The 24,855-nt window shown below is 34.2% G+C and overlaps 4 protein-coding genes across 5 annotated transcripts; all 4 read right to left on the bottom strand.

Moving 5' to 3' along the window:
- Positions 1–216: 216 nt before the first annotated feature.
- LOC144849714 (uncharacterized) lies at positions 217–4,060 on the bottom strand. The gene is made up of 3 exons (XM_078706734.1): positions 3,966–4,060; positions 2,778–3,617; positions 217–2,627 (listed from the first exon to the last, which is right to left on the bottom strand). Exons 2-3 carry the CDS (start codon positions 3,600–3,602, stop codon positions 1,629–1,631), a joined length of 1,824 nt encoding a protein of 607 aa, XP_078562860.1. The 5' UTR covers positions 3,603–3,617; positions 3,966–4,060; the 3' UTR covers positions 217–1,628.
- A 281-nt stretch (positions 4,061–4,341) lies between these two features.
- On the bottom strand, positions 4,342–7,484 carry LOC144849715 (uncharacterized). 2 transcript variants are annotated; one of them, XM_078706736.1, is made up of 3 exons: positions 6,655–7,484; positions 6,366–6,542; positions 4,342–6,335 (listed from the first exon to the last, which is right to left on the bottom strand). In XM_078706736.1, exons 1-3 carry the CDS (start codon positions 7,477–7,479, stop codon positions 5,547–5,549), a joined length of 1,791 nt encoding a protein of 596 aa, XP_078562862.1. In that variant the 5' UTR covers positions 7,480–7,484; the 3' UTR covers positions 4,342–5,546. The 2 variants fall into 2 exon arrangements, with proteins under 2 accessions (XP_078562862.1, XP_078562861.1); XM_078706735.1 differs by having other exon boundaries at positions 4,342–6,542.
- A 7,108-nt stretch (positions 7,485–14,592) lies between these two features.
- On the bottom strand, positions 14,593–16,339 carry LOC144850329 (calcium-dependent protein kinase 2-like). Its single transcript, XM_078707589.1, has 2 exons — positions 16,283–16,339; positions 14,593–16,111 (listed from the first exon to the last, which is right to left on the bottom strand). Exon 2 carries the CDS (start codon positions 16,095–16,097, stop codon positions 15,255–15,257), a length of 843 nt encoding a protein of 280 aa, XP_078563715.1. The 5' UTR covers positions 16,098–16,111; positions 16,283–16,339; the 3' UTR covers positions 14,593–15,254.
- Positions 16,340–18,662: 2,323 nt separating this feature from the next.
- LOC144850203 (uncharacterized) lies at positions 18,663–21,596 on the bottom strand. Its single transcript, XM_078707433.1, has 2 exons — positions 21,531–21,596; positions 18,663–20,530 (listed from the first exon to the last, which is right to left on the bottom strand). The coding sequence occupies exon 2, from the start codon at positions 20,510–20,512 to the stop codon at positions 19,721–19,723; it is 792 nt and encodes a 263-aa protein (XP_078563559.1). The 5' UTR covers positions 20,513–20,530; positions 21,531–21,596; the 3' UTR covers positions 18,663–19,720.
- Between the last annotated feature and the right edge of the window lie 3,259 nt (positions 21,597–24,855).

Here is a 24,855-nt window from a genome sequence, read left to right as displayed (position 1 = left end):
AGTGACTTGACCAAGGACAAGCGATGGATTATTTGAACTTTCGCTTATCATTGGTCAACTCGATTTTGCGTCTACATCCTTGCGTTGTGTCTCTAGTGGAAACCAAGCTTGATTAATATGATTTGATTGGTATAGCGTACATTACAGCACGATGAAACGGAAGTATTATTTCGGCCAATAGTCTTCTGATAACAAGTACAAAACAAGTCAATAGGCTAAATTCTTTCTACCTTTATTTACAACAGCTGTGTCTTGTTACAATAGCATTAATGCATACCGGACTCTAACCCTTACTCGTAATGAACGACGAGTACAAATCTTCCCTCTAATTATGCCCGTTTATGTATTACTTTACTTTATAAATTACTCATGCATAACGGATTGTAACTAGCGCCTTCACATAAGTTACAGTGCGCTATTCCCCGAATATTTTGGTTTAAAATAATGATAACTTGCCACTTTAATGTTGCTACTGACATAATACATAATAATGAAATTAGTTTTAGTTATAACAAGAATTGCAATTAACATTAACACATCAGTCTAATAGAAGAAAAGGCAGCAAAAATAGATGATTTAGACCGAGGCAACAATGATTTGATCGATGTTTGTACTCCCATTTGTTGAAATGTCAAATCTCTGTTTCAATATTTCATATTTGGTGATAATAATCTGTGTAATGTAATTTCACCTGGAATTGATGGGCCTAGTCATTTATAGAATATTAATATGCAATGTGTAAATGATTTGTGTATTATAGGCTTATGTACGTATATAAAGTTAATAATTTGTAAAATTTATAGTAGAGTTATGCAAACACACAGTTCAAGGTACAAAAATTACAACAAAATAATGTTTGCAAAGACAAATGAAAAAGTTCATTTTGGTCAAAGCCAAATGTATTTTGTTGGTACACAATGAACAGTGTCGTCATGTACAGTAAAAGTGCGATGGGGCAAAAGTGTTAGTGTTTAATGTGCTATCAATATGCAAACCGGTATGGTAGAGACGTGTCAATATCAAAATGTAAATAAAGTCGTATATGTAGCATGTTATGGTGGAGTGTACGAATTCCATTTCATTACGTAACATGGTGTAAAAATATATAGGCTTTTATGTATGAATTACTTATATAATAGAAATGAATTTACATTACAGTGATTCAGTGAAAGGAAAAGATTGCGGTGCAGCCGAACGCAACAAAGTAAATATAATGGAACAAATCAGGTGAAATAGGGCATGTTAAAATTCAAACACCAGAATGTACATAACAAATATGGTCGTTACAACTTCCGTGTTGGGAAAGACTATATTATTTTCTGCGCATAATAACCACATAAAGTGTCATCATCAGAGAATGTAGAAACATTTCTAGTGATAAGAGAAGAATCCCGAATTATAATCTGTTAAACCATATTATAGGGGCCTACAATAATACTTAGTGGCTGGTCACGTTATAGTCTACCCTTTACAATTCTGAAGTACTGTAGGCCTAAAGTGAATTTTAGCTTCAACAAATAAACAAAACAAGTGTTGTTTTTAATGAGGTACTCGATAATTTTAGCCCCCCGAATTTCACCCAATATTTACACGCCGCGAGTACCCCACGTTTTATCACGATATGTGTGTTAATCATCAGTTACGTTAATCCTACGAATAAGAATACCGTATGGTCTAACATCATGCACTTTCTTGGAAGGGTCTTCCTTAGGCGATAACCAGTAGTCTGCCGGTCCATCTCCTGAGATAATCACCATGTGGCCAGAACTAGGATTTATCCGATTCTGAAGAGCGATTTGATACGTTTTACCATCAAATTCAAATACTTCAGCATATTTTTCTGCCACCGTTTGGAGAGAAGGAGTAGTTATGATTCCATCCTGCAGTCCAGCTTGTGCAGACCCAATTGGAGTGTTATATCTGGTTATTTTTGAACCATGGTAACTCACAGGCCATTCTCCAGTTGTTGAATGTGTTCTTGTCCCTAGATCCCCAAGCCAGACATCGTCACTGTATTGACCTTTCACTTTGAGTGCGTGTCTAAACCACCCACATGGTCGTTGATACTCATGCCCTCCTCTAATAAATTTCTTGTCGTCATCTATTCCTGTAAAATCGTAGTTAAAAGACGGATCTAACAGATCGTTATCCATTTCGTAGTGTGCCGTCCCCTTATCCTTTTTAACAGAATGGACGTGGATAACTGCACCTTGTGATATGCCTTGCTTGTCAATTGAATGGTCATCATCTACTTCCCACCTTCTGTGGTAAAGCTCAATTGATTCTTCAGGAATCCTCATCTGTGAAGCCACAAGTCGACGCATTTCAATTGCACTTGCTTTTTTTGAAATCTTCGCCTTCCCAGTAGTGCCGCCGACACTTCTGAACAAAATATCGATGTCACTGACATCATGGACGATCATGGTTTCGTCAACTGTTTTGCTTTTACTTGATTGAGGGTTCTTTTTATTTAGCAACACCGGCTTGGTAAAGTGAAAAAGATCGTTTAGTTTAATCTTTTGTTTTGAAGATGATGATGCTTCTCCGGGAGGGCGTACCTCAACACCAAGACAAGCAGACATCCCAGCGGCAAGCAATTTTAATGACTTTAAATTAGCATCTTTTGGCTGCAAAAATATAAAATGAAATTCTTTTTTACTTTAAATAAATTTCCATTACACTACAAAAACTAATCATAAGTGAAGGAAGGAAATTACCTTAAAACTAACTTACAACTTGTCAACCAAATGTACTGGTGTTTTTTTAGGGGAAATTACCTTTTGACCGTGCTGCATTAACTTTTTGCTAATTTCTTGAGCTTTTGGTCTCAAATGGTAGTCCTTCTGAAGCATTTGTGTGATCAATCTCTGCATAAAGGCTCCAACTTTTGCCGGAACCGTATATGTATATCCTTCAATCATGTGCATCTTCAAACCAACCAGTTCTTTCTCAATACTTGCCTTTACTTCCTCATCAAGTATACTACAGAACACAATACCCATGCTGAAAATATCTGCCTGGGCATTGTAATGCCCCTTTTGAACTTCTGGGGCCATATACACAGGAGTCCCAGCCACCGTATCCATATACATTTCTTCAAGACTTTTCATACCTCCGGTTTTCGACAAAATCTTTGCTAATCCGAAGTCAGCTAGCTTTGCAACACACCGACTGTCAACCAAAACATTGGCTGGTTTCACATCCCTGTGCGAGATCTTGAGCCCGTGAAGATGTGATATGCCTGAAGCTATGTCTTGAATGAAACCCATCCGCACCTTGATGTTAGGTTTTTTTGATAGTATATACTCTTCTATGTTCCCGAACTCACAGTATTCCATCACTACATAAATGGTGTTTTCATCCGCGAAGCTTTCCATATATTGTACAACATTTCTATGGGCGGCAATTTTCAGTGATTCAATCTCAGCTAGAACATCTGGAACATGTAATCTCAGCTCTTTGAATCTTTTTAAGGCAATTGTTTTAGAGGATTTAACCGCCTTGTATACATCCGCAAAAGAACCAGTGCCGAGACGTCCTACGATCTCGTAGCCGTTGACGATTTGGTTCTTGGCTAGGGGTCTGCTTTCGAGGTTTCCCATTGTTCAGTCACGTCACTGTACAAAAAGTAAAAAGTAATATTGAAAATACTTCTACAGTTTAATTATTATATGTATACCGTTACAGTCGATTATTAGTATCGATTTCCGAAGTATCATAGGAATATTTGGTAATACCACATCACACATGTGTCTAGTACAGTAGTAATTCATAATCATTGGTGGTGTTTTGGGGAACCAATGACATGAACTTCCGGTATGAACTGGTTTCAGATGTAAGAGTGATTTTCGTGATGTTGCGATATCGAATATGATGTATACAATTCTTCACCAATTCTTTATCATAGCAATTATTGCTTTTAACCTCATACATATTATATTAAATCCGATAATATCAGTACTTACGTGCGTTTCTATTCCTTATTTATTTCCTTGTTTATTGCGTAGTACTGTAATAAGTGTTCACTTACTCAATCTGGGTATTTATGGAATTTCCAAATAGTATGAAAATAGATGAGGGCGGTGCACAATATCTTTTGAGAAACATTATGTGTTGACATTTCAATATTAATATAGGCCTATTATTTTCTGCGTTACGTCATCACTTACATCAATAGAATCCATATAATGAAACATCGTAATTTGCTGACTAAGCCGTTTAACATACTAATGTAGTAACAAAAAATCCCGTACCACTAGCCTGGCCTATCGGTTTCTCTGTATTTGAAAGAAAACATTTCTCTGTTTTAAGTATAAACCTGTACGTTGTTTAATATTATGAAGCCATTTATTAATAAACTCATATTTTCATTTTATCATTAAGACCATCAATTTAGAAACAAGTTATTCAATCATACACTTGTGATTCTTTTTATACTGATCTATCTCTCTCCCTCCACCTCTGCATTTTATATTTTTATTAAGTTTACAGTTTTATATTGTTGTAAAAGCAATTGGCGTTTACGCTGTTGGGGACGGAATAATAAAATATTCAAATTGAATAAACATTAAAAACATAAAGTTTTACAGAAAAACACAGTTTTGTAAAGACAGAATATAGAATAAGCTTTGTCTATAAAGTTATATCACACCATATGTTTTGCAACGCCGTTTCACTTCATACAACAGAACAATTATATTTCCTCTACATTGTAATGCGACCTTTGCTCCTCCGTTGTTAATATGTCGCTGCTTATTGTAATTTCATTTCTGTTTGAATAAACAATCTTCTAGATTTAGACATTTGTAAAAGTCGCCTTTTGTTGCATTAGTTAGGCTTACCAATTAGTATTGTGAATTATCTATTTTGAAATACAGTTCTTCTTTTATTATTGTATTTTCAGTTCGCATGATATTTTTTGTTTACACGGTTGCGTTGCGTGCAAACTAAACAAAAACAATTAGTTTACATTGTCAAGTTATCTGTTCGAAATCAATTAAATGGATATTATGACAACTCATCATTGATTTTACATATCGGCCTAAAGACCTGATATGCCTATACTAATCTGTTAAAATGTTTGCTCGTACGTTATGTTAACATTAAACTTTAAATCATTCAAGGAATCTATAACTATCTGAAAACAAACTGTCATCATATCATTATAATATAGTGCAAAGTACTGTAGGCTACAGCTATACAATTTACGGTCATAAATTTCATTATCTACAGTTTATTTGACTATTTAGACAGACATTAATGTAGTCATGCAGTAGACACACGGGTATAGTCCTATCTTCTATATGCACATCTTGTATACTACCCCTAACAGTAGGCCTACATTCGGTATCCTCTATCCACGGCTGCTGTTATTCTGCATATTCTATTTTATTTTTATCAAACAAACAAATACCAAAACATTGGTATTGTCTCCTTAACAACGCGTGTTAGCTTATGAGAGTTATTTTTGCGTGAATATAAAATGTAACCGCTTCAGGCGTTGTTCAAAACAAATTTAGTTTCTTAATAATATACCATTTCTGAACCTAATTGTTGATCTTACGAATAAGAATACCGTATGGTCTAACATCATGCACATTGGTAGGGTGGGAAGGGTCTTCCTTAGGTGATAACCAGTAATCTGCTGCTTCATCCCCTGAGATGTTGAGCATGTGACCGGGGTCAGGATTTATCCGATTCTGAAGAGCTATTTGATAAGTGTTTCCTTCAAATTCAAATTCTTCAGCATATTTTTCCGCGACCGTTTGAAGAGAAGGGGTAGTTATGATTCCTCCTGCAGATCCAGCACAACTTTGAATTGGGATGTTATCTCTGGTCATCTTCGATCCATGGTAACTTACAGGCCATTCTCCAGCTGTTGAATGCGTTCTTATTCCGGGACCTCCAAGCCAAATGTCGTCACTGTGTTGGCCTTTTACTTTGAGTGCATGTCTAAACCACCCACAAGGTCTCTGATACTGATGACCTCCTCGAATAAACTCCTTGTCGCCGTCATCTATTTCAGTAAAATCGAAGTTAAAAGACGGATCTAACAGATCGTTATCCATTTCGTAGTGCACCGTCCCCTTATCATTTTTAACGGAATGGACGTGGATAACTGCACCTTGTGATATTCCTTGCTTATCAATTGACTGGTCATCATCTACTCTCCAACTTCTGTAGTAAAGCTCAAGCGAATCTACAGGAAGCTTCGTCTGTGAAGCTACAAGTCGACGCATTTCAAGCAAACTTGCTTTTTTAGAAATCTTCGCTTTCCCAGTAGAGCCGCCGACACTTCTGAACAAAATATCGATGTCACTGACATCATGGACGATCATGGTTTCGTCAACTGCTTTGCTTTTACTTGATTGAGGGTTACTTTCATTTAGCACCACTGGCTTGGTTAAGTGAAAAAGGTCGTTTAATTTAATCTTTAGTTGTGAAGACGATGGTGCTTCTCCGGGAGGGCGTACCTCAACACCAAGACAAGCAGACATCCCAGCGGCAAGCAATTTGAATGACTTTAAATTAACATCTTTAGGCTGTAAATATATAAAAAGAAGTTCCATTTTACTTTCAACAAATTTCCATTACACTACAAAAACTAACTTACTCATAAACCAAATGTATTGGTGTTTTGAGGGAGAACATTACCTTTTGACCGTGCTGCATTAACTTTTTGCTAATCTCTTGAGCTTTTGGTCTCAAATGGTAGTCCTCCTGAAGCATTTGTGTGATCAATCTCTGCATAAAGGCTCCAACTTTTGCCGGAACCGTATATGTATAACCTTCAACCATGTGCATCTTCAAACCAACCAGTTCTTTCTCAATACTTTCCTTTACTTCCTCATCTAGTATACCACAGAACACAATACCCATGCTGAAAATATCTGCCTGAGCATTATAATGGCCTTTTGGAACCTCTGGTGCCATGTATACATAAGTCCCAGCCATCGATTCCATATACATTTCTTCAAGACTTTTCATACCTTCAGTTTTCGACAAAATCTTTGCTAATCCGAAGTCAGCTAGCTTTGCAACACACCGACTGTCAACCAAAATATTGGCTGGTTTCACATCCCTGTGCGAGATCTTGAGCCCATGAAGATGTGCTATGCCTGAAGCTATGTCTTGAATGAAACCCATCCGCACCTTGATGTTAGGTTTTTGTGATAGTATATACTCTTCTATGTGCCCGAAGTCACAGTATTCCATCACTACATAAATGGTGTTTTCATCAGCGAACCTTTCCAAATATTGTACAACATTCCTATGGGCGGCGATTTTCAGTGATTCTATTTCAACTAAGACATCTGGAACATGTAATGTCATCTTTTTGAATCTTTTTAAGGCAACGGTTTTAGAGGATTTAACCGCCTTGTATACATCCGCAAAGGAACCAGTGCCGATACGTCCCACTATCTCGTAGCCGTTGACGATTTCGTTCTTGGCTAGTGGTCTGCTTTCAATGTTTCCCATTGTTCAATCACTGTACAAAAGTAAAATATAATATTTAAATACTCTTCTAAGTTTAAAGATGTATTGTCCCCCAAAAACATGAAAAATGAAGATTAATCAAATTAGACTTTAAATAGGCCATTTTGCAGTTTGAATTAAGTTATTCACTTATGTAAAAAAAATAATTATTATTATTTCACTTAGTAAAAAAGACAAAAGAAACGGTTAATTGTAACCAAAAACTATTGTCTGACAGACAATTAAACAATTTTTTTGCCTTAAATTACATTTTTCAGGTAAATAATTTAGTTTCGATCCAGTTTTTTGGCAAAGTGAATTACTAAGGGGACAATATATATTTAATTATTATATTTACAGTTACAGTTAATTTCGCATCATAGTAATACATATAATGATCAGAACAAATGGTGTAGGCATGGTGTAGAGAACCTGACTTCCGGTGTAAACTGGTTTCAGATGATATACTTACTTACTATTCAGGTCGAGTTGTCGGGCAAATCCGGGCGCAGAGTGGTTTTCGCAACTTGCAATATCGAAGAGGATAGTATACTATTCTTATTGTTTGAAACAAACATTCGGGCTACATTAATTCTGAAGGCCCATCATAGCAATTAATGCTATTAACCTCTTAAAAATGATATTAAAACCGGTAATATAACCAGTTATAAAGTACTTACGTGCGTTTCTATTCCTATGTTTATTGCGCAGTATTGAGTGTTCACTTACAGTATTCAATCTGATACTGTTGTACTTATGGAATTTCCAAATAGTACAAAAATAGATGAGGGCGGTGCACGATACACTTTTTATGTGTTGATATTTGAATATTAATATAGGCCTATTATTTTCGGCGTGACGTCACTTACATCAATAGAATCCACATAATGAAACATCTTGAATAACATACTAATGCAATACCAACCAATACCGCCAGCCTGGTATATCGGTTTTCCTGTTTTTGAAACAAAAAAATTCTCTGTTTTTGGGTTAAATCGTGGCAGACCTATAAAACAGTACGTTATTTAATATTGAAATGTTGAAATTTTCATTTCATCATTAATACATTTAAATTAAAGTTAGCCTAATCAATTAAATATCTGTGATTATTTTAATAGTAGTCTCTCTCCCACCTCCGCACCCCTCTTTGCATTTTATTTGTTATCATGTGTACTGTTTTATATTATTGTAAAATACAATAAATATTGTCGTTTACGCTGTTGGAGACGGAATAATAAAATTGATCAAATTTCTGGAATTAATCAAATTGAATAAACATTAAAAACATAAAGTTTTACAGAAAAACCCAGTTTTGTAAAGACTGATTAGTCTAATAAATATATATCTCTCAACCTATGTTTTTTAACGCCGTTTCACTTCATACCACAAAACAATTGTATTTCCTCAACATTGCAATGCGACTATGCCCTTGGAACATTTGCTTCTCGGTGCTTATTGTAATTTCATTTCTTGTTTAGTATTCTTTATTTATTTATTTGTTCATTTTATTTACAAGAGTTGTCTTTCATTTCACTTAAGCATGTTCAGTTTTCTCCTGTATTTAATGTATTTGAAAATTATGGTTTCTGTAGAATTTTTTTTTTATTATATTTTATTTTCAGTTGCATGATATGTGTTTTGCGTTGCGTGCAAACTAAACAAACGAAAAACAAGTTTACATTGTCAAGTTATCTGTTCCTTATTCAAATTGAATTAATAAATGTATACTATGACAACTCATTAATCTTCATTATCGGCCTAATAAATAAAAAGACTGATATATCGGACTTTGTGTTGTAAGTTGTAATTAAACTTCAGATCATTCTCGGAATCTATTAGCTCTCTGATAACATCACTAATAACTGTCATCATATTATTATCATATGGTCAAAGTACTGTAAGCTACAGCTATAGAATTTACGGTCATCAATTTCATTATCTACAGTATATTTGACTAGTTAAGCAGAAAATAATAATTTTGCCATGCAGTAGACACTAACTACATCTTCTATCTGCATATCTTGTATACAAGATCTCGCCCTAACAGTAGGCCTACATTCGGTATCCTCTTATCTACAGCTGTTGTTATCCTGCACATTTTAATTGTGTTATCATCGTTAGTGAAGCAAATAACTACCACCAACACATTGGTATTGTCTCCTTAACCACGCGTGTTAGTTTATGAGACTTATTATTGTGTGAATATAATAAAGATTATAATTTTAACCACTTCAGATGTTGTTCCAAAAAAAATTTGTTTCTTAATAATATACCATTTCTTAACCTAATTGTTACGAATAAGAATACCGTATGGTCTAACATCATGCACATTCCTGGAAGGGTCTTCCTTGGGCGATAACCAGTAATCTGCTTCTCCGTCCCCTGAAATATTGAGCATGTGACCGGGATTAGGATTTATCCGATTCTGAAGAGCTATTTGGTAAGTGTTACCTTCAAATTCAAATGTGTCTGCATATTTTACCGCGACCGTTTGGATCGAAGGAGTAGTTATGATTCCATTATGCAGTCCTCCTGCAGATCCAGCACAACTTTGAATTGGAATGTTATCTCTGGTCATTTTCGATCCGTGGTAACTTACAGGCCATTCTCCAGCTGTTGAATGCGTTCTTGCTCCGGGTTCCCCAAGCCAGACATCATCACTGTATCGGCCTTTGACTTTGAGTGCATGTCTAAACCACCCACAAGGTCTTTGATACTGATGTCCTCCTCTACTGAATGTTCTGTCATCTATTTCTGGAAAATGGTAGTTTAAAGAAGGATCTAAAAGATCTTCATCCAGTTCATAGTGCACCATCCCACTTCCACCATCTTGTTTAACGGAATGAACGTGGATGATTGAGCCTTGTGATATGCTTTGCTTATCGATTGACTGGTCATCACCTACTCTCCAACTTCTGTGGTAAAGCTCAAGCAAATCTACAGGTAGACCAATCTGTGGAGCTGCAAGTCGACGAATGTCAGCTGCACTTGCTTCTTTTGAAATGCTCACCTTTCCAGTAGATCCACCGAGACTTCTAAACAAAACATCGATTTCGTCAACGTTTGTGTTTTTGTTGAGCACAGAGGGCTTTGTAAAGTGGAAAAAGTCGTTTAGTTGAATCTTTTGTTGTGACGATGATGCTTCGCCGGGCGGGTTTACCTTAACACCAAGGCAAGCGGACATTCCAGCTGCAAGCAGTTTTAGTGAGTTCAAGTTAACATCTCCAGGCTAAGACATAAAAAATAGCTTGTCAAATTACATTTTATACAAATTTCAATTCAAGTAAACTCTACAGTGGACAATTAATAAGATAAGTGTAATGTGTTTGTCCTATTTAACTTCAGAGTACGAAGTTCGTGGTGGACAATGTTTGTTACTGGATAACTTGTTGCCGATGTTCCAATTGTCAAATGTAATAACAATTTTTGTATAAATATTTTTTTTCTAATAATTGAATACAAAAATAAACTTATACATTTGTAATAAGGTACCTTGTAACCTGTTGGTCACCCACTTTCACTGGCTCTTTTATTATACACATATATAACGATGTTTTTGTATGCTTACAATGTGCTTTTTTATATTTATATATATTTGTATGTTTCTATTCTATTTGTATGTGCCTGTGAGAATTGTAATCCATTTTTGTTCAATATATACTACTGTATTTACAACTTGACGGCTGGTGAATTTCTGAATGAATGAAAATAAACATAAGAGTGTGAATTCAATCGATTCTAGTTTAATAGAATTAACTAACAAATTAGAATTATGAATAATGAATAATTATTGGTATTGTCTAGTGTTACTGAGCTACTGTATGTGATAAGGGCTTTTAGGAACGTGTGAATATGTTTGCTATTGATAGTAACAGAGTTTCAAGTTTTTCTGAGATTTTATTCTCAACACCAATTTCCTCGTATGGTAGGGTTAAACATGGGCCCATGTTTTGAAACAGACCAAATTGTTACCTTTTGACCGTTCTGCAATAATTGTCTGGTAATATCATGTGCTTTAGGTCTCGAATTGTAATCTCGCAGGAGCATCTGTGTGATCAATCTTTGCATAAACGTTCCAACCTTCGCCGGCACCGTATACTTATATCCGGGATATGTATACATCTTCAAGCCAACCCTTTCTTTCTCAATACTTTTCTTTACTTCATCGTCTAGTATACTACAGAACACAATACCCATGCTGAAAATATCCGCCTGAGCATTGTAATGCCCCATTTGAACTTCTGGAGCCATGTATACAGGAGTTCCAACCATCGAGCCCATATATAATTCTTCGAGGAATTGCCTACTTTCAGTTGTCGATAAAATCTTTGCTAATCCAAAGTCCGCAAGTTTTGCAACACGCTGACTGTCAACCAAAATATTAGCTGGTTTCAAATCCCTGTGTGAGAGATTGAGCCCATGTAGATGCTCTATACCTGAAGCTATGTCTTGAATGAAACCCATTCGCACGTTCATGTTAGGTTTGTGGGATTGAATAAAACCTTCAATGTCGCCGAAATCACAGTACTCCATCACTATATAAATTTTCTTTCTAACTTGGAAGCTTTCCACATACTGTACAACATTCCTATGGGCGGCGATTTTCAGCGATTCAATCTCAACTAAGACATCTTCTGGAACATGCTGGTCTAATGTCTCCTTTTTTATTTTTTTCAAGGCAAAATTTTTAAAAGATTTAACAGCCTTGTAAACATTGCCAAAAGCACCGGAACCGAGACGATGTCCTACTATCTCGTATCCGTTAACTATTTTGGTTTGGGCCATTTTTCAATCACTGTCTCACCGACGACGTCTGAAGAATAAAAGTTTATTAAACTTATATGCTATATATTCTTACCATTCCCAATTCCCAACTTTCTCTCATTAGAGATTTAGTATAAAGTAAACTGAATACAGGTATTACATAAAAAACAAGTATTTTCAAAATAAAATAATAAAAATAATGTTTGGTTTTTTGATCTGCCCAGTCTTATAAAATTGCCTACATGTGAGATACTTTTAAGGTGCTCTTACGTCGACATGGAACTCAAGTCAAACTGCGTCGACATAAGCGCTCAGAGCAACTGACCGCAACTGACACAAATATTTGTTAGTTGTTTTCAGTTGCTTTAAGTTGCCCATGTTCTATGTTTTCGGAACTAAAACTTCGAATCGAGTCACGCGTGCGGTATGGGTAACCGTTCGATTTTACTGGAAAAGCGTCGTGCACACCGTAAGGTAACCACGACTAGTTTCAATCAGTTCCAGTGTCGACATAAGCGCTCGCGCACTGGTTCCTTTCAGTTCCGTTCAGTTGCTCAAAATGTCGACATAAACGCTCTCACGCACCTAGTTCATTTCAGTTGAGTTGAGGTTCCGTATCGACACAAGGGCCCCTTCTGTTATTTAACGTAATAGTATTATTTATTTAATGGTTAATGTATAGTTACTTACGTTACGTTTTCTTTAATTATCCTTCCTGTTTAGCGCTGTATAGACTTATGAAGTTATTCGATGGTAACCGATACTCTTGGTTTTTGAAGTGGTATAAAAATAGGTGTTTATAAGGGCGGTGTTATATCTTATCTTTCAGAGATTCCATAAATATGTTTGGTTCTCTCTTTCTATCAAGCATGTATAGACCATTATCGGCATAATGACAGTGACACTCCGTATTAAAAGTATATTTGCTGTTTATTATTTTATCTTTTATATGAACAGTAACAATACATGATTGATTGATCACCGAGTGACTCATTATCTTAGTTACGATAATAACGTGATTTCTAACATAATGTAAATATACGATAATCTCACAGTCGGATATTGTATGAAAAAATTCAGTAAAAGATGATTTATTACTATTGTTCCAGGTATAATTCTCAAAAACATCTTATGTAAATGTGTGTACATTAGCGATTGTCTTGATTAATAAGAATACACGTTGAACGTCGGAAACACATTATCTAAATTGTCTGAACTAAGGATAAAATCATTATCATGAGATTAAAAGGGGAAAGTTTTAATCACAGACATTTGCCACAATTAGATCAGTCGCTTGTTTAAAATAGCGATAGGGGACGGTAGATCAGTTCAGTTCAATAACATTTATTTAAGATGGTCACAATATATAACAAACAATATTACAATAAACAATAATAAACAATTAATATAAGACCATCTCAGGGATCAAAATTAGAAGTAAAACTTGTCTCACATTGACCCCTAAAATAATAATATGAACGGATACGGTATGGTAATTTACACATTAATATGCGCATGCGTATAAGGCCGTTCCGTTCTCATTGGGACTATAATTGGTCGCAAATTGGTGAGCAAAGTTCATTACGACATGTTGAAACTTTTCAACAATTAGAAATGGTCAGTACATGGAATAGATAGTTATTTAATTATTTTAAAAATGATCAAATGAAGTGAAGGCACGTGATAGGCCAATTTCATTTGTAAAATTAACTAAAACATCATGTTTTTTAAAAGTATATTTTATAGTATGGTAGTCTGTGAATTTACTTTCATTCTTCTAGATTCATTAAAAAAAATAAACATCCTTGTTCCCCCTTAATTAGATGTTTTTTAGGTAATCCTTCGAACTTCGCTAACCTAACTAGCCTAGGCTAACGTAGAAACTTTGAATCTAGCTGTTGATGTCATCAGTTTTAGTGACATTAAACAAACACATCTATTAAGAGGACACTTTGTTTTCTCCCGAATATGTCCCCTTAATAGGTAGGCCTATTCTACTGTATTAAACTTTACGTTCTATAGCGTGTTTTATGTTATAAGTTTGATCCCTCTTCTTTAAAGAGTCTTTCTAATGGATAGAAGTATAATTGTCTGCATATTATTAATTAAATAACTTTTAAAATCAAGATCATGGTTTGTGTATAGTTCGTTGTGGTAACGAACCCATGGGATTGCTTACCTCAACTAATGCGTAATTGTATACAACAATGAAACAAAACACACTAAAATTTGATAGAATAACCTTAACCTTTAATAGAGATATTATCGTGTATTACTTTGTATAAGAACATAGGTTAGTAACTTCTTCAATATATTAAAATCAATATTTTTTTTTATTTGTCATCCCGACAATCGACAATTACAGTAATTAAATCTACATAAAAAAGGCCTACTTCATTGTGATATTAAAATTATAAAATCCAATAAATTATGATTCTAAATTCAACAGAATATTTAGTATATTCATCTATTTATTTATTTGTTGATCATTCACGGTATCGGTGGCACGCACAAAATCTATATAACCAAGTGCGCGCCTATACATATTACAAATTGTATTTAAAAATGTATGAAAATGGGATTGTACAAATGCAGAAATTTCGCAAGGAAGGTGGCCAAAAACGAAATATGTATAAATGATAACACTAATAATTTTACATTATAATTGTAACGTTGATCTACATTCTATAATTATTATAGTAGGAAAAATAATCCAGATAAAAGTAAAATCAAAACAATTTTAAAAACATGGTCATTAGATTTAATGTACTCATAAAACAGAAGAAAAGAATGTAATCGCGTAGGCCTGCGGACGTGTAGTCTTAAACTATCACTTAGCCTGCGCATACAATGGAAAAATCTGATTCTATACTAACCACTAACATTCCAAACTATTAATAAACCACAGTACTAACAAGATCATAATTTGTTGTGTAAAACAAAGATTAGCGTTAGGTTTTAGAAACACTTAACTTTTAACTTAATATATTATTTTGATGAGTTTACTTTTTTACTTAAATGGCATCATTAATCATTTCCTTAACACTCTGTGCTTTTGGTCTCAGACGATAATTAAACTGAATCATTTGTGTAATCAATGCTTGCATGTGATCTCCAAGTATTTCACTTGAAAGCGTAAACTTGTAATTCGAATCATTCACCATCTTTTGACCAACATTACCCTTCTCAATGATTCCCTTCAGCCTATCATTTAGTATACCACAAAACATAAGCCCCATGCTAAAAATATCTACTTCTTCACGATAGTGCTTTTTATCCCTGATAACTTCTGGGGCCATGTATGGAAAAGTTCCAACCCCCGAGTACATGTATTCCCAACCTCCGGTTACTTGAGTTTTGGTCATCATCTTAGCCAGCCCAAAATCAGCAATCTTCGCGATGTTTCGGCGGTCTTCACTCAAAGTAACCAAAATGTTGGCTGGTTTAAGATCCCTGTGTACTATATGACATGTATCGTGGAGATGAACTATGCCCGAAGCTATGTCGTGAGTAAAACACATGCGCGTGTCACAAGCAGGGTTACTGGTTTTAATGAAGTTTCCGATGTGGCCAAACTCGCAATATTCCATAACCATACATATGGTGTTTTCATTTTCATAGCTTGTAATATATTGTACAACATTATCGTGGTCAGCAATATTTAGAATTTCTATCTCGTTCAGAACATCACCGTAATCTTCAATCTGTTTAAACATTTTTATGGCAACTTTTCTATTTGTAGAGGTTTCTACTGCTTCATACACATCGCCAAAAGAACCACTCCCAAGGGGTCTTCCTATCTTGTATCTGTCGTGAACAGGCTGATTACTTTCTAATTTGCTTTCAGAATTTCCCATTTTTATGGTTTAAACTAGAATGGAAGGTATAAGTATTATTTCATCGTACTATAGTAATTATTATTAGCTAACGGTATAAACAGTAGCCATATAGTATAGTAATACTATAGTAAGGTAATTATTATACATGATTACCGGTGCTGTTAGAATTCGTTACACCTGAACAGAAATAAATTAATACGTACAACAAAATAATAAGAAAATAAATCCAAGAAACAGTCGTGTAAATAACAACACATACTGTAACGAAACATAAATATCGTATGAACTTAATATTACTAGGCCTATTTTTAGTATTATAGTCAATTCATACCAAAATGATAATTGCATAAAGATGATCAAAGGAGGAAAAAATGTCCAGATTCATGCATGTACAAATGGTAAAGCATGCTCTAATTTACACTAGCATTAGTGATTAGGTATAGGCTAATAATGATGACTGTTCTCTACTCCAATTCCCTTGCAGAAGAACCACTTTTAAATAGAGACGCGATGGTGGTTGTTTAGCTTCCTCGCTCTCGGTATACAAGAGCCATTATTGTCATTGTACATTTGTCAATTTCTTAAGAACAAATATTAATTTATTAAAACCGGTGATAATAGTAATATTTTAAAACTCAGAAATGAGTAGACCTATTATTGTTAAACACTTTACTTACCTCTGTGTGCATTGGTACTCAATGGATGTTGTAAAATTTTCTTTTAATACCTGGACATTTTGGAATTTCCACGCATTACAAAAATAGAATATTATCGATTTGTTAATTATTTCTGCATGGTTTTCATTATTGCATTCACCAATAACAATCAAGTAAGCTACACTAATCTGTTACTGAATTCAAATTCTTTTGTTCTTTTTTTGTGTCTGTATAGTCACATCATCCTTTTCCAAATGATACCCCTTTCACATCACAACTTCGTAGTGGTCATTTTAATTGATATTATTTTTCAGACTGTCACTACTATTGTGCGCTTTAGGTCTCAAATTGTAATCTCGCAGGAGCATCTGCGTGATCAATCTTTGTATAAACGTTCCAACATTGGCTGGCATCGTATACTTATATCCGGGATATGTATACATCTTCAAGCCAACCAGTTCTTTCTCATATACTTTTGTTTCTTCCCCGTCTAGAACACAATACCCATGCAAAAAATATCTTCCTGAGCATTGTAATGCCCCATTTTAACTTCTGGAGTCTTTAACTATACAGGAGTCCCAACAATCGAACCAAAATATATATATATATATATATATATATATATATATATTTGAAACGATAAAGATGAGGAAATCTGTGAGAATGAGAAAAAGTCTTTTTCTCATTCTCACAGATTTCCTCATCTTTATCGTTTCAAATTAATTAATTAAATTTCAGTATATCACCGGGCGGTTTAGAATTAATGTTCTTTGCCTCTTGTGTGTATATATATATATATATATATATACGAATTAATGTTCATTGCCTAATGTGTTTATATATATATATATATATTCGAGGCTGTTCATACTTTCAGTCGTCGATAAAATCTTTGGTATATTCAAAGTCCGCAAGTTTTGCAACACGTTGACTGTCAACCAAAATATTAGCTGGTTTCAAATCCCTGTGTAAGAGATCGAGCCCATGTGGCCAAAATCACAGTACTCCATCACTATATAAATGTTCTTTCTAACTTTGAAGCTTTCCGCATCCGCGAAATTGCAATAACCACCGGAACCGAGACGATGTCCTACTATCTCGTAGCGTACGTACGTTTATTACACTTGCTATTATATTCTTACCATTCTCATGGAACTCATACACTGTCTATTTAATAAGTAAACTAAATACCTGTATTTTAAAAGCAAAATAAAGTGAACTTACCTCGTCAACTGGAGCGGACATTTTTGTAAATGAACTAAATGCACGTTTAGAGAAAAAATTGCCACCGACATGTGTTACAGTGGTACCGGAGGAATTATGTGAAAGAATTATGATACAGTCACATGATGTAATGAAAAAGTTCAGTAAAGTATTTTTATACAATTTGTTTCAATTATCCCTCGATAATATAACCCCTGTACCTGTGAAACAGGATTTGGTGCTGCATCATTCTCCACACAACAGCTGGAAAGAGCATCAAGGTTGCTTTGAATCGAACTATCTTCCGGTCTCCGTACTGAAATCACCTCGCCAATCGTGAGGTCATCAACAAAATTCCATCTATCAGGTACATAACCATGATAGTAAATAGGATTGGGCCTAATTTAGTACCCTGAGGCACTCCGCACGTAATTGATTCTGGCGCTGAATCTGAGCCACCCAACCGCACACACTGATGGAATATTAGAGGACGCGACTCTATAGTTCACTATGTCGGTCGGTCTGTCGGAATGTCGGTCTGTCTGTCGGTCCGGTATCACTATGCATTGTAGCACGCGACTTAATGGCTGTTGGCCTTGTTATTTTATATGCTTTATTATTTGAAAGAATAACCTCGAACATTGACCTTTAATCAAGCAAAACTTTATTTAAAAACATAGTTCAATATATTTAAAAACAATATTTATTTATTTGTCATCCCGGTTGAGACATTTTTAAATTACAATGTACCTGTTGCCTACACTAATACATACAAAATACAAATAAATCCATTGTTTTAAAGCTGAGATATATAACAATTCCAATATTTATATTATTTGAATAATTTGATGTTCCTACTCCAGCATTACAATGCCATTAATAAAATCTACTACATAAAATCCTATTTTTATCGTGATATTAATTTATAATGAAAAAAAAATAACAACAATATATCATGATTGTAAATTCAACAGAATATTTAGTATATGTCATCTATTTATTTATTTGTTAAACAATCACCTTTAAATCAGTTGCACAAATCCAACCAAACATTTTTTTAATGTAATTTTGTTACAAAACTAGGAAAAGAATCTATACGTGCACTACTTTTTTGCTAAAGGAATTATTTGAGCATGACTTATATCTTGGTTCAAAGTTATCGGAAAATATGTGGGTTCAACAACGTGATTTTTTCTTGAGTTATTATCATTTGTATAACATGGCATAGTCCCTAGTTTTTTAAATACATCATATTTCATAATGATAATATTATCTACGTTTTAATCAAAATGACCACTTAACGGTTTTTTTTTCTTATGCCTATATAAATGTTGTGCAAATTAAATTATGTAAATGTGAATTGTATAAGCGCAGACATTTCGCATAGAGGGTACGCAAGCCTACTACGCCAAAAACTAAACATATAAATAATATCACTGATAATACTATTAGAATATTTTAAATTCAGAATTGAATAAATTGTGTAAAGTTGATTGAAATGTATTATAACTATTATACATACAGTAGTAGATCAAATATAATCCAGATTATAGAGAGGGCGCCACCCAAAATGTAAAATCAAATCAATTTTTTAAAAAACATGATCTATGGATTTCATGTTTTACTAATAAAACAGAGGAATTCGTTCCGTAGCATCAATAAATAAAGAATGTACTAACTAACTAACGATTAAGCTGTATTTCAAATTAAAGCAACAAAGATAGTATAAATTTAACCTAAAAATAAGGGTAATGAAAATGTAAAATTATTTTAATATGTCTATCAATTTATTGCAATAACATCAACTTCTTCCTTAACACGTTTTCCGTGTGGTCTTTTATCGCATTTTTTCTTAATCATTCGAATAACCAGTTCCTTCATGTTTCCCAGTTTTTCCGGCACGATGTAGTTGTATCCTTCCGTCAACATTTTACGACCAACACGTTCTGCCTCAATTGCTCTCTTCGAGTCATCATCTAGTATCCCACAAAACACAAGTCCCATGCTAAAAATGTCATCTTGAAGACAATAATGTTGTTTGTTCTCAATAACTTGTGGGGACATATAAGTCCAAACAATAGTATCCAATTCTTCACCGTTTAGATCTCTTATAGTCCTTGCAAGCCCAAAATCAGCAAGCTTTGCAGTATGACGTCCGCGATTTCCTTTTGTAACCAAAATGTTGGTTGGTTTCAGATCCATATGCATGATACCGAGTAGATGGAGATATGCTATTCCTGACGCTATATCTTGAATAAAGCGCATACGCCGCTGGCGATTTAGATTTTTTCCAGATAAATAATTTTCAATGTTGCCAAGTGTGCAGTATTCCATAACTATACAAATGCTGTTTTCCTTTTTATAGCTGGTTTCATACTTTACAATATTATCATGAGCAGACGGCCTTATCAGATGGTTAATCTCACCTACAATATCATCGTAATTTACCCCTCTTTTGCCAATCGTTTTTATGGCAACATTTTTTTTAGTGTGCCTTTCGACTGCTTCATTCACCCGGCCAAAAATACCATGACCGATGATGTCTCCTTCTTCATAACGTCTATGTTCTGCCATTTTATGTAGCTTTGTAGGCTGGAAGATTAAATGTTATATTCAGCATTATTTATGGCATTTCGTCATATGATTTTTTATATTTTTCCAAAATTATTAATAAATAAGTAAATCTCTTTATGTTTTTGATTAATATACAAATATTGTTGTGTATCGGAGTATATGCTGAAATCTTGTTTTAGTAAATCATACGACTAATTATTAACAATTAACGCTTTCTTTTGATTATGGTCATGAATAAAACCTTAGCTTAACATGATTTGAGAAAATGTAAATTAAGAACACAAAACTAAAGCTCTTAACAGTTAGGCCTGAAAACGAAAATAAATACATTTTGAGAAATATTCTTTTAAAAATGTTCAGGACTACTACACAAATCGTGTACATGTTTAATGTAATAGCTCCTCAATAAGACTAGTAAATTATATTAATTTTGTCTATATTTTCTTGGTGTAGAGATACACATTTTACTATTACGAAATGAAATGTTCCCATTATTAAAGACTTTTGAATGACCTATACCTGTATTTAGGAGTTTGGCAAAGTTCACCGTTGAGACATTACAGAATAATACATTTCCGAATATCATACCAGAGAGTTGTTAATTAAACACTCCCATGGCATCATAGTATAATCTTGGAAATGTAGGCCTAATAGTTAAGATTAACAATTAACTCTCTGATTATACGAAAACAGAACCCATTTTCTTACAATCGTAATAATTTATTTAAAAACTTATTATTTAAAGGGACCAAAATATCTATTGATTAAAATAACAAAAATTACAGACATATGTGACCATCAATACCAATTCAGCAATATTACTATACTGTTAGCACAGGAAAAAGTAAATTAAGTACTACTAGAGGATGAGTGAGATTAATCACTCTTTCTTCCATGCAATTAGACGCGATGATCGTTTCAGTTCAATCTCCTCGATGTCGGAAATATAAATACAAATACAATACAAAACCAGTACCTTCGATAAGAAAACCTACATTGTTTAAAACACTTTACTTACCTCAATGTGCGTTGATAATAAATGGATGCTGTAATTATTATTCTTTGAATACCTGGTAATTGTGGAATTTCCACTCATTACAAAAATAGAAATGATTAACATATCGATTTTTAATTATTGTCTGCATGTATTATTATGGCATACAGTGTATTCACCAATAACAATGAAGTAGTGATAACAACTCCCTGGTCACATTGTCCTTTTCCATTCTAATGGATGTCGATGCTGAAAAATACCCGCACACAATAATATAATCTCCTTCTACGATAATTGTTTTTAATAGCTGAAAATTAGTTAAACAGCTCGATTACAGCATCATAATGTTGAAGACAAGTCGAATGTCTTTAAAAAAATACTATTTTGATAGATTTTATATACGTTTACACAAACGTATTGCTTGGCGATGAATGGAACATTCCAAAATCTCTCTTCCACAAGTGTCTATTCCCTCAGGCGCAATAACACAAAGGCAAGTACACTCATAACAGAAATTCGATCCATTTGTCTCAATATGTGACTGCAGAGGTGGGATATAGGTATTTTAACAGATAATGAGCTACCGATCTTATTTCAATTGATCAGACAGTTCAAATATATAATTATAATTATTTTGTAACACTGAAAATGCACTTAAGTAGATGTATGTAGTAGTGTACAACAAATATATATTATATATAATATTCATTAATTGCAAAACGTTGTTGTAAGAAAACAATCCATGTTTGATACGAATTTTATAAATATGAAGATTTATTTATTTATTTATTTATTTAATCGGTATATAAAAATATATTACAAAACGACAGTCAAAGACTGAAATGAATTGTATTACAAATAAATAAAAATTAGTTAAAATTGCTATAAAAATAGAAACATCTTATTAAAATTAGATATCGTACCATAAAATTATAAACCATACATGAATAAAAAACCTTAAAACATTCACGTATTACATATCTAAAAAAAGAGCTAGTGATGCCTATTAATTATATCCACCATGGTGGGAACTGGAGACGACCTAAGTCTGCTGGTTTTACAATGAGGTACTTCTAGAAATCGGTTGAATCTGAGAGACCGAGCTGGCTTATGAAGAGGGGGAAGTATTTCTCTAAACAGCTCGGATTTTAGTAAGCCTTCCCCGAAAGACAACACCAGTTTGTTTCTTCTCTCAACAAGAGTAGGTAAACCAGTAACAGACAATGCATGATCATAGCACAAATAGTGGTTACCTAGCATGATTCGCAATGCTCTCTTTTGTACCTTTTCAATAGACTTGGACATATTCTTAGTGATAGCGCCATGCCAAACAGGGGCAGCATATTCTAAAATAGGTCTTATATAAGCCATATAAACAGTCAACAGATCATTAATTAAGATTCCAACTTTTTTCAAAATGCACAAGGAAAATAAACGTCTAGAAGCTCTAGACACAATATTATTAGTGTTAAGTTCCCATTTCAGGTCATTTTGAATGATTACACCAAGAAGCGTCATGTGATCAACTACTTGTAAAATGGAACCACTCAGACTAAAAGAAGGCGATATAATATCGTCCGACTTGTCCTTAAGAAAATTGACAACCAAGATATGGCATTTGGAGGGTTTGGGTATCATGTTATTGGATGAACACCAAACACTCAGATCATCTAACAGGGATTGCATGGAAGGCAAATCACCTTTGCGAACGACCTCCCCAAGTGTGAGGTCATCCACATATTTCCATCGTCTGCAGCAATCAACACAAGCATCGTTAATAAGTACTAGGAAAAGTACAGGGCCAAGCAATGTCCCCTGTGGGACACCACAAGTCAGTGACTTGGAAGATGACAAAGTCCCAGCAAACTTGGTGTTGAGAGAACGGGAAGTGAGAAAGCTGCAGACGATGGGAATTATGGACGACCTCACACCCAGTTCAATCAACTTTATAATAATAACATTATGATCAACACGATCAAAAGCTTTAGTAAAGTCAGTGGCACATAGGTTCACATAACATTTACCCTTCTCAACATCTTTGAGTGTAGAGTCAATAAGACTAACAAGATAGTGAGTTGAGGAAGCCTTTTTCCTACTACCAAATTGACGAGAATCTAATTTACCCTTAATATCTTCAAGAATCCACTTAACAATAAAAGATTCAAATACCCTGGCAAGAATATAGGTAAGGGAAATAGGTCTAAGGTCAGAGACAGAACTAGCATTCACAGTTTTAGGAATGGGAACTGCAGTAGCCTTTTTCCAAAGGTCGGGGAAAACACCATCCTTCAATGCATGATTGAAGATATCCGCAACAGGCTCAGCAAGTTCAGGAGCAAAATCTCGATATAATTTAATAGGGGGTTCATCTGGATGGCCAGCTTTGTTAGGCTTAAGATACCACTCCATCATAAAATAACGATACAGGAATATGGCAGGATGATACCATGCAATACAGACAATTCAAGTCTAAAGTCTAAAGTTTATTTTTCATTTTAAAATTCTCATGATGGCAATTATTGGCTACAGATTACATCGTGTTTGATTGTATTCATTCGCTCTTTGTTTTTTTACAATTTCCAGTTATTAATGCCAAAGTTTCTGCATTCGAGAGCCATCCGGATAATTGCAAGAGCGTATGTATACATTTACGTAAGGACGTAGGTTTTTATAGGACGTATTTAGTTTTATTCGACATTTCAGTAATTCGCGCGTAACCGTTTTCTCAATGCTTTAGAAAGTGATTCATACTTTCCGTACTAAATTGTAATAGCAATTGAAAATCATTAGGCCTACTATTAAGTTAGATAATTATTTATTAACGGTTAAAGCGATTGCCCCGAATAGAGGTGTTTTTCACAAACTGTTTTACTACATTGTTTTTACCAAAACCGCTGTATCACATAACTTTCTAAGGGCCCGTTTAGGCATAGTTATATATTTACTTGAGTTAGTTGCTTTCATGAGCACAGTTACCGCAAACTTTGGTGTGAACCAACTTACCTGTGTAAATAACTAAGTATGAACTGGCTCTAAGATACTAAACAATTATGACAGGCCTACAGTTCGAAGGATCACATGCCCTAACGCAGTACACCTTTGGTGGGTAGGAACCAACTTAAGTATGAATTGGCTCTAAGAAACAATTGAATTGACAACAAACTTGATTTTAGGTTTTGTATTATGTAAGAGTTTAAAGCCGCATTTTGTCATTTCTATGGTATAATCAGAGTGAACTAGAGGTAATTTTTAAATTTGTCTACACTATATTTTATACCTTTAATTTAATATTTTAAGTAGCTAAGTAAACAATAATATTGTCACGAATTTGATTTGAATTTTGTACGTA

The sequence above is a fragment of the Antedon bifida genome, chromosome 8 (genome assembly GCF_963402885.1).
Source record: "Antedon bifida chromosome 8, ecAntBifi1.1, whole genome shotgun sequence".
Classification (NCBI taxonomy): Eukaryota; Metazoa; Echinodermata; class Crinoidea; order Comatulida; family Antedonidae; genus Antedon; species Antedon bifida.
Note: the sequence above shows the minus strand (reverse complement) of the source record. Positions and strands in the feature narration are given on the sequence as shown.

Bases quoted from the DNA above. Each gene is read 5' to 3' on its own strand.
- LOC144850203 (XM_078707433.1), bottom strand. From the start codon at position 20,512: ATGGCAGAACATAGACGTTATGAAGAAGGAGACATCATCGGTCATGGT.
- LOC144849714 (XM_078706734.1), bottom strand. From the start codon at position 3,602: ATGGGAAACCTCGAAAGCAGACCCCTAGCCAAGAACCAAATCGTCAAC. The intron at 2,628-2,777 runs GTAATTTCCCCT...ATATTTTTGCAG, and splicing joins TAATGCAGCACGGTCAAAAG to CCAAAAGATGCTAATTTAAA.
- LOC144850329 (XM_078707589.1), bottom strand. From the start codon at position 16,097: ATGGGAAATTCTGAAAGCAAATTAGAAAGTAATCAGCCTGTTCACGAC.
- LOC144849715 (XM_078706735.1), bottom strand. From the start codon at position 7,479: ATGGGAAACATTGAAAGCAGACCACTAGCCAAGAACGAAATCGTCAAC. The intron at 6,543-6,654 runs GTAATGTTCTCC...ATATATTTACAG, and splicing joins TAATGCAGCACGGTCAAAAG to CCTAAAGATGTTAATTTAAA.